The 14381-nt window shown below is 42.2% G+C and overlaps 1 protein-coding gene across 1 annotated transcript in view; it reads right to left on the bottom strand.

Annotated features, from left to right (window-relative positions):
• The window catches only part of OBSCN (obscurin, cytoskeletal calmodulin and titin-interacting RhoGEF), a 190216-nt gene that overhangs the window by 67496 nt on the left and 108339 nt on the right, over window positions 1-14381 (bottom strand). Inside the window, exons 65-71 of the mRNA XM_075704703.1 lie at window positions 12990-13256; window positions 12012-12284; window positions 8222-8488; window positions 5858-6130; window positions 4916-5188; window positions 2880-3167; window positions 1141-1413 (exon numbers count right to left, since the gene is read on the bottom strand). Coding sequence (XP_075560818.1) covers window positions 1141-1413; window positions 2880-3167; window positions 4916-5188; window positions 5858-6130; window positions 8222-8488; window positions 12012-12284; window positions 12990-13256 — 1914 coding nt within the window. The remainder of the gene's footprint in view (window positions 1-1140; window positions 1414-2879; window positions 3168-4915; window positions 5189-5857; window positions 6131-8221; window positions 8489-12011; window positions 12285-12989; window positions 13257-14381) is intronic.

The raw sequence follows: 14381 nt of genomic DNA, 5'->3' as shown, positions 1-14381 counted from the left end.
CAAGAAAGTACATGGAAATGTTATTCTAAAGCCTGGGCAGAAGAGCCTCAGTGGCATTTAACTAAGCATTATGTTGAGAACAAAATGTGAAATTAATATAACTGGACATGGTCCTGGGCAACTTGTTCTAGGTGACCCTGCTCTGAGCAGGGGGGTGGACTACACTCTCTCCAGAAGTCCTTTCCAACCTCAAATATCCTGTGATTCTATGCATGCATATAAAACACAGCCAAACAACTTTTTTTTTTTTTTTTTTTCTTCCTCACACATTTGAGCCCAATAAATAAATTTCTGCCCTTTTTGAATATTGCAGTCAATGAATATCTGGTTAAGACTGCCAGTGGAGCCTGGAAAGCTATTCCAGGCTCATTGCATTTTACAGCTAGACAGGGCTTCACTGACTAGCTTGAAGAGATTTCCACTGGTTGTTGGGAGCAGAGACTCCCACCTTATATGGAGATATCTGCCTGTAGAAATTTCAGTTTAGATGTGTCTAAGTCTGAAGGCTGTGCTCAGCCTCGGGGACACACAGACTTGCCTCTGCATGGTGCCCAGTGCCATTTCAGATGCTCCAGGCTGGCTGGGACATCCACATGTGGCTCCCAGATACAATGCAGGACCTGTGAGTGCTCTGGGTCCCTCTGGAGAAGGAGATGGAGGCCAGGGGCGATATCGTGAAGTGCCTCAGTGGCACTAGATGCCTGTGTATGGGCCACCGAATCCCACCATAGGGGCACAATTCAGCTTCCTAAGCACTACGACCCAAAGCCATCTGGGATGTCTAGGGCAGGGGCTGGCAGATACCACGCAGAACATATGAAAGAGCCCTCACTCTCTGAAGTGGCAGCGGAAGGCCAGGCAGAATGCCCAAAAGGGGTATCTCAAAAGGCACCAGAAACCCATGTAGAGACAACTGTATTGCACCTTAAATATCTGACTCGGGAAAATCTTATGTGAGCAGCTCAAAGCTGTTAGGGATTCCGAAACATACTGGGCAATACCAAACAGGAAGATAACAATTCTTTGTGGATTGCCATCACAGCTGGTAAAAGAAAATTAATTCCAGCCCAAGCTGTGGAGATGCCCCTGGATGTCCATAAACAGAACTGATTTAACGTCACAGGAATGTGCTCTCTGTACCTTCAAGACACAAGCTGGCAACAGATTTGACTTCTGGAGAAACCATGCAGGTATATGTGTCCTGATCTTCAGGTTTAAATGCATGAATAATGAGTATCTGCTTTTTTCCATCAGAGAGGATCTCGTATCTCCCTCCAGCTTGTATTTGTTCTTTTCCTTTGAACCATGTCACTCTCTTTTCAGTTTCACTTGATAACTTGCACTCCAAGCGAGCCACCTCCCCTTCTGAGACGGATCCTCCCACCAAAGGATGGGTGACTGTAACTGGAGGCTCTGTAATCACAAAAAAGTGAATTAACACAAAGAACATATTATAATCTGTCTTTATGGCACTCAAGATCACTCTATAAAATATCCAAGAATCCCATCCTTCATTTATAGATTCTTTGGCTGTTGTTGACAACCAAAGGAAAGAAAAATGACTGGTAACATCCATCGTTTGCACTTCCAAAGATAATATAAAAATAACTTTACAAGCTCTCCCCACGGTTAAACCAGCTCCATTTAAATATATGCATGCAAAAGTGGTTGCATTTTTCACATCCCTGTGTTTATTTGCTGATCTTCATTTACCCATCACCAGTATTCAAGCAGTCCTACAGATTCTAGAAGATCTTAATGTTTAGAAGTGAAGCCCGTCTGAAGTGACACAAGAAAGAAACAATAAAAAGAAAAAAAATTATTAAAAGCAGCATCCATCCCAGTCTTGAAAATAAAATAAAAAAAAGAAATTTACACTAGCTTAGAAGAGTAAAAATTCTCAAAAAGCATAAAGAATTTAAAAATAAAAATTCTCTGTATCTTCTTTACTTTGGAAGAAGGCCTCCCAATGGCATGCACTTTTTATGGCAGTGATACTCAAAATGAAGTCAAGACAAACGCATTAAACATGGAGATGTTGACTGGGATGTAAATCACACAGCTGAGTTCCCAAAAGCAGCACGCTCCTCAGCGTGATCCGCCCCTCTGCACATTTCACCGGTGTGAGGAGGTCACTGCCCAAAATGCCTTGGGTTTATTGTAGACAAAGTCAGCGTATGCAGAGTTATCAGGGTCCAGCACTGGTAGTTGTTATGTTGCAAACACATCATCATGTGTCTGAGCCTTAAGCAAAAGAGGATTTTTTATTATTATTCCCACTTCAAGGAATTTGTTGGGCACTTGGCTATCACAGAAAGAGTTGCAAGAAAAGAAAGATTGAGGGAGTGGCTCTCCATCCCACTGTAGCTTCCAAAGTTTCACCAACAGACAGCAAAGGAACGGTGTCCTCCAGCATTTCTTTGTGGGGGGTTATTGAAAATGATACACAAATAATATAATGAAAGAGGAAGATGGGTGAAGAAGACAACACTGCCCACCCACTGCATTGGTACTAGAGTCTTGGTTACCCCGAATGCATTCCAGCATGCCCCTTTTGACTCATTCCATCCTAACCCAATCAGGGAAGAAACTCATGGTGACCGGACAACACATGGATGCAGTGCAGGCTGCAAGACAGCTTGATGCAGTTTGGAGAAAATAAGTGTTGAGTACTAACAACACAGCAGGTTTGTTTGCAGCAGCCCGGAACAAGATTTCCAAGCTCTTTCTCCTCTATTGTGTTGGCGGCAAAGCACTGAAAGACGTTGCAGAGAGAACTCTTCCAGGAGATGCCTGGAACAGGTAAGCAGGCATGCCATGCGAAACACAAGGTCTACAGCAGCTTGCAGTTCTCCATGGGGGCATCTCTCCATTCTCACCTAGCCGCACCGTCTGAGGGAAGTGGACTGGCTCGCTGGCCCCAACTTTGTTTATAGCCGAGACGCGGAATCTGTAGGGTTCACCAGGGGTGAGATCGTCCACCATAAACTCTGTGTTTTGAATAATGCCCTGGCTGCATGACTGCCAGCCAATACCTGGGATTTTCCTCTCCACGTTGTAGCCTAGGATGTCACAACCGCCATCGCTCAACGGCTTGTACCAAGACAGAGTTACAGAGTGGCTGTTCTTACTTAAAACCTCTGGTTCTTCAGGTGGATCGGGGCGGGCTGAAGGCACAACAGAGGTCCCATGATGTACAATGTGAGCAATAATGCTTTATAGCATTATAACAACCAAGAGCCTTCTACAAACAATAAGAAGGAAGCACAACAGATTCAGTATTTGTCTTATTGTAAAGTTGACTGGGTATGTGCCCATGACCATAAGACATACCTGTGCACCATTCGTTTTTCCTTTGTCTGCCCTCATCTACACTGCTAATTACAAACATTCATTGTCCAACTGTCATCTCACTTACTTAATGTCACATATTGTTCTGATTTTTTCCTGCTGCTTTGTCCCACCCAGCTCAAAATAAAGATGACCCTACGCTGTCTGTCTTATCAAGGAACTTAGCTGAAAACTTCAAGTACATTTGGGCCTTGATCATATTTATTTCAGGTCTGACCTTAATGGAAATCAAGTTATTGTTGGACTACAGAATAACTCTGGTAATTTAATAGCAAGTCACTCAATTTTTGTGTGATTGCCATACATGTCACAGCATCAGTCAATAACAAATAAACATATAATGGGAATGGTCTGGTGTCCTACCAGATTGGCTACTGATGATCATAATCAGTACACTGGAAAATGTTCCTCGCTTAATTTACTCTTCAGCTTAGAAGACAGAAATAATTCTTTTAGTCTTCAAGGTCAAGGTATTTACCAAGTAAATGACCTGCCACGATGTACTACTCCAAGAAATTAAAGGCAAAAAAGGTCAACAGACAGTTCTTTGATTCTGGACACAACAAACATAACATAAAAGCTTCTTTTCTCTATTTTCAGCCAAATTTCATACAGAAAGTCTGTCAACAGGAGGAGTTCATGAGGGTGGTATTTTGCAGTTCCTGAAATGTAGGTGCCCAAAATAAGATAACGCTGTTTTAAATCCATCAACAACTAATTTTTTGCGGAAATGACTGGAATATAGCAGAGATCTCTCAAGTCTCAGAAATCATTAGACAAACAGACTACCCATAATAATTTAAAGAATGGATGGTCAATCAGTGGCTCTTGACTATCTCAACTACAGCGTACAGCTAAAACACCTTGCAATTATCTCATAACCATCACTGGGGTTGTGCTGGCGTGACCATTGCTGGGTGACACACCTATCCCACTGTGGGAAGGAGCCAGACCTTGGGTGCTGGAATGGACATTGATGAATCATTGGTCCAACTTGCCCCACAAGGGAATTGGGGAACTATCATCTTTTCTACTTTTGAAGTACTCCAAGAGCTATTCACTCTTGTCTCTCTGAAGTACAAGGTGTGTGTTTCATGGATCTCACCCACAGGAAGATTTTAATATGCAACTCATTAATCTGGAAAACCGGTTGCCCTGCACTTGAGTAAATGAGCAGATTTCAAATAGTACTCTGCTGCCCTGGATAATGTCTCCATGTGCACTCTCATTCAGCTCCTTCCCATGTCCAACGTTTGCTGAGGGTGATGTTGAACTCTGAGTAAATTGATTCCCGTTAGACTCTATGTTACATTTTACAAAAGACTGAAGCTAAAGAAAGGTGGTGAACATCTCTACCATCGCTAGCCTGATATAATTTTCTTCTGATGAAGTAGACTGTTTCTGGTCAAAGAACAAGTTGCCTGGTAGCATCCTCTCAGACTAAGAACACTAGCTTGGGACATGTAAGGCAAAGAGAAAAGAATCAGTACAAAGATTAGAAAATTCAATGTTGTAGCTCAATACCAAAGTCTGAGATTTCAAGTGCCACTTGACAGACACTTACCTATCACAGATAACTTGGCTGATGCAATTGCTTCCCTGGAAGCAAAGGTCACCTCTCCAGAATGATGAGGTTGGGCTTTTTTCAGAATAAGTTTGTATTTGTTTCCATCTGCTTGTACCTCCCAGTCCTCATCTGACTGGATCTCTATGTCATTACTATACCAGGCAACTTCAGTAATTGGCACTGCTTCACTTAGAACGCAGCTAAATATAGCTTTCTCCCCTGGAGAGACTTCGACATCTGTGAGAGGCTGCAAGATCCGTAAGCGCCATTCTGTAAATAAAAATAGGCCCTCAGTTACAGAAACAAATACAAGCAAGAGATTTTGTGAATATTTATGCTGAAGCTCTGGACAGTCAGGCCTTGGAGACCAAGGAGATCATTCAAAGGGAGGTTACTTATGTCACTAGAACAGAAGGTATCATTGAGAACTGAAACTTTCCAAAACATTCAGGAGCAAAAATCAACTTAACAATGTTTTTCTTTCCCAAGTAGCAGAAAACCATAATGGAGATACCATGCTATGACTGAGGATGGCTCTTCTTGTACTCTGAAAGGGGTTCTTATATCCACAAGGGTCTCCAGTAAGAGCATAAAATACTAGGATGCAGAGATAATATTGTTGCTGATGTAACTTTCATCTCTAAAGCCCTGAAGTACCTATAAACACAACCCAACTCATCAGAAAATTACAACTCTAAGACAGTCATTTGCTGCTAACTCATTGCCAGCTGATCCTGCTTATATCCATGTCATGGCATATGGAACAAGAAAAAAAAGGAAATTGTAAAACATCATCCATATATTGTGTGGGAAGAAGATTTAGGTAAGAAGCAAGTAATAAATGCAACTTTTCATCTTGCTACTTATCATATTTTTCTGGTTCATTTGTCCTTTCCAATGAGAAATTTAAGATTCCCCATCCACGAGTGCTTCAGTTACCTTTCACCGTCAAGAAGGCTGAGGTCACTGCATCGCTGCACATAAAAGTCACCCTGCAGCTGTCCCGGGGGGTTAGGTTCTTCAGCAGCAGAAGATGCCTGCGTCCATTTTCAAAGTAAACCATCTCTGTGTTTTCTGTAGTTTTGGCAGGTTCATCATCAATCAGCCAGTTGTAATTGTAGCACTCGGGCTTGGAGAGATAGCATTCAAACAGGGCTTCTCCTCCTTCCATGGCTTCCACATTCTCCAAGCCCTGGACAATGCTGTTCTTGGCTAGCAAAGAAGGACAACGAACAGTATTCATTTCTTGGCCATGCATATCTGAATATTAACAAGCCTTGGAGCACTGGATGATTCCCACTGCTGGAAAGGTGATGGAAAGGGTGTGGATGTGATAAACTGTGCTTCTAGGTTTAGTTGTTGATTTCAACCATGCTCTACCACCATACTACATTTAAAAACATTTTAAGTAGTGAGATAGTTTAAAAATAATAATAAACCTCTAGGACCTCTAGCATTTCATCTAGACTTCCTCCAGAAACCTGACTTCTGTTTTTACAAATAATGAAAAAATTGTTGGTGTTTCTATGAATCAGGCCAATAGTTGATAGGAAGGGATAGCTTAGGAAGATAATCAAATTCCTTCTGTCCCATAGCAGGAAACGTTTCCCAGAGATCTCCCAGGCAGCACAGTTATCATCATAATTGAGGAGATGTGAATCCACTACCAGCTTATGATAAAATCTTACTACCTTTCATGCAAAGCAAATATGAGAGAATATTATAGTTGGCAAAGCTATAGTGACTGTCATGTGAGTTAAAAAGTCTGCCTCTAGGAAACATACAAAAAGTTAAAAATTATATTAACAGTATTTTGAATAGTAAATTTCTGAATTATTACAAAAGCTCTGTGATAATGTATTAGGTTTATTTTCTCATGCGTGTGTGGTGAATTGTGTGGTCAGAAACATGCACACATCTACACACTCCGTTTACCTGCAGAGTCATACATCAGTTGGCATTTGCACATAAACAATCATCCTGATGCAAAATTAAATGTGGGCTGGTGCATGTGAATATAATTCACGTTAGACCAGCTACATGGACAATTACATGCAGAACAGTGGGAACACATGGTTGGGTAAATACAGTTTACACAAATACCATACAATGGTCAGTGTGATCTATAATATAAATCAACGCCCTGAGACATTCCTGTTTAGATCTCTATAACCACTATCTGGAACTGTTGTAAGCAAAAAAAACCAAACCAAACCAAAACAAAAAACCCACAAAAACTGAACAATTTATTTAATAGCAAAAAAAAAAAAAAAAAAAAAGAAAAAGCATGAGTTACCAAAAAAAGTTCTGTATTTTATAATATTCATACTTATGGAGAGCAATGAGGGGTTTGTAAATCCTTGGAGAATGTATAATTTTGTTAGAACATATCCAAGCTGTTCATTTGTGCACTTTTGGAGTGCTGGTTTCCCTAACTATGAAAACCAGCCAATTGCAAATCCTACCTCCTCTGGGATGCTTTTAGATTATGTTCAGTCACATCTTTTTAAATCCCTAAAATGGAAAGTGTTTATCAATGTAGGAAATGTTATAATAAATAATACCCTGCTCTTCTGTACTCACAACTCTGGTTAAGCAAGAAGGCATAATTGCTTAACAAAACACAAATATTCAGAAATCAAATCAGAACCATTGCTCTTGCTGATCACACTAATTCATCTGGTGATCGAAAACAGTAATTCCACACACCGCAGAAAAAAATTAAGAAACATCAATATAAAATCCTAAACCTACTGTTAATATTTATATTTACTGTTTCTCAGGGTCCTCACAAATACTGATGCCAAGTGAGAAGGCAATTCCTGTGTGATCAGTATTTGAAATAAGTAAAATACCAAGCTACCTTAGCTTAGCTGAAAATAAAATGAAATTCCACACTATCCATTAGCTACTGATTTTAAGGTACACTGTGTGTAAAAAGCACTCTGTAACAGTAAAAAGGACTCTTATTATTCCTGTGGACCGACATTATATCTGTGATTTTACAATAATTCAGCAGGACACATCCCATTGCACTGATGTTCCAGTTCACTGTAGAAGAGGTATGATGTGTAAGTGGTAGGATAAGCGAGCGTTAATTAGAACTAAGCTCCGGTGAAGTGCTGCAGTTTCATATTCAATTCCCATTAACTCCCAACTACTTTTATTGTCGTTATCGGTACTGGAGTGAACATCAAAGAGTGGGTATCTGATGTGTCACTTATTGTGAGGTGCTGCCATGATTTTTCCACCTCTTTTATTTGGAACCCATGGTAGTCTTCCTCTTTGGCTGGAAGACCTCACCTTGAACATCAAGTGCAGCCATCACTTTAATGCCTTCAGCTTCACAAGAATAGATGCCAGTGTCTTCTGGTACCGTAGGTTTAATTTTTAGTATGCTTACATTCCAGTCCTGATCGATAATCACTCGCTGCCCATCTGCATGTATTTCCTGATCATCTTTCTTCCATATGGCGTGAACTGGCCTAGAATATTGGCATATGAACTCTGCTGTGCCATCTTCATCAACAGTTATATCCTGCATGGGACTGACCACTTCAATGGTTGGATCTGTTAACCAACACGTCAGGAAGGACATGCATTAGTGGATCCTCATGGAAATCGCAACTTAGAGATTTTTGACAAGCACAGAGCCTGTGGGGAGCAAGCAGAGTGACAGTGCAAGCAGGAAGCTGACCGGTCACACTGGGGATTAGCAGTTTAGTCTGTGCTTGTGTCAGCGTCAAGCAGGGTTGAAGCAAAAGTGGCACGTTAGAAACAACTGTCACACTGGAAAATGGGCCACCAGCAAGTAAGGCTTGTGCTTTAACAGTCCTGAATATGAACTTCAGTGCAGAACATCTGCTGTGATTCCCTCCAGGCTTAGTTTTTCTCCCAGCAATGCTGAAATCCTCTAGACTAGGAAGTGCTGGATGTGAAAAGTTTCTGCTTCCCAGAATGTGGCAGGAGTGCGAGTGTGAGACAGAGGACTGCAACGGATGGGGTCCTGTGAGTGGTTCCCTGTAACTCTCAACCTCACATAGCAATAGGAAAATGCCGCAAACTCTACTGGAGGCTCCTTGTACGAGCAAACTGCAACCACTCAGTAGAAAGAAATGTAATACTCAAATGCAAATACTCATTCGTGTCCTGTGGTGGTGATGGCTATATGTCAGGAGTCACTGGCAGCATGAGGAGCAAAGATCCAGGACAAATGTGACAAAAAAAGAGCACTTCACTGGAGACAGGTACTTATTGTTTTGATTAACCATGCATTCCTCTGGAGCAGAGACATAGTTTGGGGGAAAATCATATTATTTCCTTTACAGTAGCTGATCTAGAGATGTAGCATGAATCATTGCAGACTCACACTGAGAGCCCATAAAATGCTGAGAGCAGCTGGGTATGCAGCTCCTCTGAAGAAGATGAGGTCCATGAGGCTGCTTTCAAGCATTCAGTCTTCTAAAATACTAGTTCTGCTTCTTGGGAGGCAACTGTAGGGCACAGTGGATATATCTAACCTCAAAATATTGTGAGCTTCCAAAGCAGCCAAGGAGTCCCTCCTGAGATGTCAAATTGGACCACGTGCATACAACTGCAATATATAGGCTAAAAAGAAAAATCTCAGTGAAGTCTGAAAAATGGAATTCTCTCTGCAACATCCTTCTCAGCAGAACTATGTCAGCTTCCCCCAGAAATTGATAGGGCTACAATGGGACATAAAAAGATGAGAGTCAGAGAAAGCTGATATATGTCTTTATCTTTCAAATGGTTGTTCTGATCACAAGCCAGCTAGAATAAACTACACTGGACCTCTGTCTCAAATGCTCCTCTTGAAACTGGTGCATGAGGCTGAGGATTTGGTGTGCTACTAGCAGACCTTGGGAAGCAAAGATAGTTTTGCAATTGTCTTTTGGAAACTTGTTGCAAGGCTTGATCCTATTTTCTAAGGCTCCCTGTACCGCTCCACGTGTCTGCATGTATGTTTATGGAGGAGAGGCATCAATGGCACATCATGGAGATGTTTTGGTTACACCAGGACTGAAGAAGCAAGAAGATACCTGTGCAGCTGGGGAGTACAATATCATCTCCTTTCATAAGATGCAGACACGTGCTCCTCACAGCAAATGTCACCTGTGGTCTTGGAGAAGGAAGGTGTCCTGGTTCCACTGCCCCGTTGCGCTTTGCCACTGCTAGGCTAAGACCTTGGTGGCCCTACTCACCCACGCAGAATGGTAGAAAGCTCCTTGGGACTTAGGGGTCAACGTGTACACTGCCGCCTGTAATTCCCACCCTGCCCAAAGGGGTCAGAAGAAGGTGGCAGCTCCTTCAACCTTTTCCATTTCCCCCCCCCACCCATACGTGAAGATGCTGTCATGCTAGGCCACTGAATGAATGTAGTTGTAGGGCAATGATATTGTGAAGGCCCAATAAGAAAAGTTGTCATGAGGTCTCACTTATTATAGAATACATCCAGTTACAAGCATGCCTTACACCAGGAGAATGGGGCGCATGGAACAGAGAGAAAGACAACTTGTTCCTTGATGAAGAACGAGCCATGGATAGCTAAATAGATTGAAATACACCTACTTCAAAGACAGATCTATTTTCAAATTTCTGGGCAAAATAAAGTGTACAAAATTGGCTGTTAATACAGGCACAGTTAGAATTTTACTAATGTTTTACTTTCCTATTAAATCAAGTGTTATTGAGCACACTGTAACTGGGGTGTTTTTTAAATACCTTTCTCATCCTAATCCAATTACAGTCATATGCTACTGTGATTCAGGTTCACATTAAGGAGATCTTGCCTTAATAGAAGCACAAAGTATCTACATATATGTGTACTAGCATGAGCTGTGGGGTTGGACTAGATGATCTCCAGAGGTCCCTTCCAACATCAACGATGCTGTGATTCTGTGAAATGAAAACTTCTCAGGAGCCCTTTATTTGACTAAGTGGAATACCTAATGATGCATTTATTTTTAATTTACGTTTTAGGCCCACTGTCGTTCTTTGCTTAGAGAGCTCAGATCCAGGTTCTCTCCCTGAAAATGTGAAACTCAAAATCGATAGAAATGGACATGGGATTTGGGGGGTTTGCACACTATGTTGTTGCTGCATCATTCTGATATTAGGAAGAAGTGATCTGGCATTTTATCTTTTCAGAGGGTTAAATTTTCTGAATGTACAAGGGACACATTATCCAGAGAAGGAGACATCAACCACTGACTACAACTCCATATTGTGGATCATTCCTGTTATGGTAGACAGTTATAGCATGGGGGTAGATTTTAGGAAAGAACTCTTAACACTTTATATCGCCATATACACAAAGCCCTTTTCCAAGCAAGGAATAAGTGTTACTTTTGTCTGAAAAATAACAACTTTTCCCAGTGGTTATAAAAGGACTGGATGTGAAGGAGCTTGCTTTATCAAGTCTGGAGCTCAGTGTTATTTGCGGCTTGTGGCTACCCTTACCAAATGAGAAAAATATTTATTCAACAGACCAGAAAGCTTTGCTAGTGCAGTGATGACCATTACTATTCTGGCAGTCCACAAACGAGGCTCATTTTGTCACTATGGTACTGCAATGTCATATACCCTTTGGTTTCCAGAAAGAGCCCTGGAGCCATCAACATAACAGCCCAAAGTCTTGTCTTGGGAACATACCGAGTCAGCACCAATAGCCTAGCTATGGAGCAGCACAGTGGTAATTTTGTGAATTTCCAGCTACATAGTATTTTGTGGTATTATAAAAACAGTTGAAGTGGGGATTAAAAAAAAAAAAAAAATCAGGTGCTACCACAGTGGTTTATGTTCAGCTCTACTTAGATGTTAGGTGAAAGCAGCATCCCTGACCCTGCAACCCTTCCTCACCTGAACCACTGAAGAAAAAAAAAAAAAAAGAAAAATCAGTGTGGTTGTACCTATAAGACTTCTGGCATGAGTATGGGTGACTTAGAGAAGTGGAGGGTTGCAGGACACAGAAGAACTGTGAAGGGATTTAGTAAGGGTAGCCTGGAAGGCAGAAGCACTAGCGCACTGAGCAAGTCCAGAGGTGGCTGTGTGTTTCTTTCTAACAACAAAATACCTTTGACTAATAATTTAGCTGAAGATATAAGGGACCCAGCTCTGAAGGTGACAGTGCCCGAGTCATGGCACGCCACGTCATTTAGGGTTAAAGTGTGGATCATCCCGTCCTGCTCAGAGATTTCAGTCACAAAGTTGTTGTGAAGGGGAGATCCATCGAGCCACCACTGCACGTTCTTCACGCCCGGGTGCGAGAGCTCGCAGGTGAACGTGGCTGACTCACCCACAAAGACGTCTGTGTTCTTTAAACCAGAAACTATGACTGCTGCTTCTTCTGTATAACAGAGCAAGAGAAGGTGCCAAAGGAAAACAAAATCATAAACATATACATGTCGCTACCTGCAGAACCAGCCCAAGCAACAGTGCAAGTTGTCCAGCAGAGTTAAACTCCTAATGCTGCTCCGGGGAACAAAGAGCTAAAATTTTCTTTAGAAAAAGGGATTTAGAAACCACTTTCCATCCTTCACCCACTTGCAAGCGCAGCATGTGGGTCTGCAAACACTGTTTCAGCGGTAGGAAACTCTACTCCATGACCAGGTCATGATTGGCTCTCCTGCGTGTTGCAGCCATCTGCACTGACATTGTATGAGGTGGGAGGCAGAGAGGTAGCTTAACATTTAAATGTTTACTTACAGTGCTTTAAAAGAGTAGTAAGAACGTCAACAACGATAGAAGCTGTAATCAGTAATAACAAGAATTTCGGTATTTTTTACGACCACTGCTCCAAGCAAATAGTTTTTCAGCAGTACCACCCTCTGCTATGGTGCACAGTACAGTCAGTACTTTGAACGACCTTAACTTACAAACATCGGTCCAACCTCAGCCTGGATGTGTTTATATCTTCACTGAAATCAGGAAAGAAATGAATGGACTTTCAACTGTTTGCATCTGAGACAAGTTTGGCCAGTTACTGTCAAAGATTTTGGAATAAGAAATCCAGGCAGCAAAATCAGAGCATTTCCACCACATTTCACCTTACCTTGCACATACACAGAACCTGTGGTGATCTCGTATCCAGTGCTGCAGGTATAATCCCCACAGTCATCAGGCTCTACACCATGGATAATCAGCTCAGCAATGCTGCCTTTCAGCTTCATCTCGTACTTGTCACTGGGCTGAATGACCACCCCTCCTTTTCTCCATTCAACAGGGGCATCTGGCTTGGAGATCTCACAGTGCAAGACAGCCGTTCCCCCTTCTTCAGACTCTACATTTTTCAGCTCTTCCTTAAACAGCACAGGTAGTACTGCAGTGGAAAAGCAACTGCATGAGTGACAATGCTCAGAGGTGAGAAACTTGCTTGCAACTTCTCCAGCTTGGCAGTTCCAATCTTTCTGAACCATAACTTGCCTGCTGGCAAGGCCAAGCTCAGAGCAGGATTTTAGTTGTGCCATAAGCCAGTGTCCTGGTTTCGGCTGGGATAGAGTTAATTTTCTCCCTAGTAGCTGGCATAGTGCTGTGGTTTGGATTTAGGATGAGAAGAATGCTGATAACACGCTGATGGTTTAGTTGTTGCTGAGTACTGCTTATGCCAGTAAAGGACTTTTCAGCTTCCCATGCTCTGCCAGGTGCACAAGAAGCTGGGAGGGGGCACAGCCAGAATAGTTGATCCAAACTGGCCCAAAGGGCTATTCCATACCATATGGCGTCATGGGCAGTATAGAAACTGGGGGGGGGTTGGCCGGGGAGCAGCGATCGCTGCTCAGGAACTGTCTGGGCATCGGTTGACGGGTGGTGAGCAATTGCATTGTGCATCACTTGCTTGGTGTATTATCATTATTATTATTATCATTATTATACTGTTACTATTATCATTACTATTTCACTTTATTTCAATTATTAACCTGTTCTTATCTCAGCCCAGGAGTGTTTCTCACTCTTACTCCTCCGATTCTCTCCCCCATGCCATCGGGGCAGGGGCAGTGAGCAAGCGGCTGCGTGGTGCTGAGCTGCTGGCTGGGGCTGAACCACGACAGCCAGACACCCATGGGCATCAGCTGCTGATACCACCAGGGTGTCCACTGCTGCTCCATAAAGGATTGCCATAGGTCACAGGACCTCTAAGGGGCTCATGTGGGCATACCCACAATTTTCAGTGTAAGCAGTTCAAGGCACAACAGTACCAATCACAGGTTTTGGACATTTAATCGCTGAAAGCACACACTCTGAGCAGGAGCTGGTTATGGTGGCTCAGCTCGGGATCTAAAAACATGATCTTGTTGCTCAAGTCAAAAGACACAGCACTCAGTATAAAATGAATAAAACTATAAAATCAAAAAACTTAGCCACGTGGCCACTAGAAAAAGGCAAGAAGCCATAATTCTGGGGCTGCTCAGGCACAAACAGGTTATTAAATTTAATTTAAAATGGC

Source organism: Pelecanus crispus, chromosome 2, assembly GCF_030463565.1.
Source record: "Pelecanus crispus isolate bPelCri1 chromosome 2, bPelCri1.pri, whole genome shotgun sequence".
In the NCBI taxonomy this organism is placed as follows: Eukaryota; Metazoa; Chordata; class Aves; order Pelecaniformes; family Pelecanidae; genus Pelecanus; species Pelecanus crispus.
This window is presented reverse-complemented; position numbering and strand designations above follow the sequence as displayed.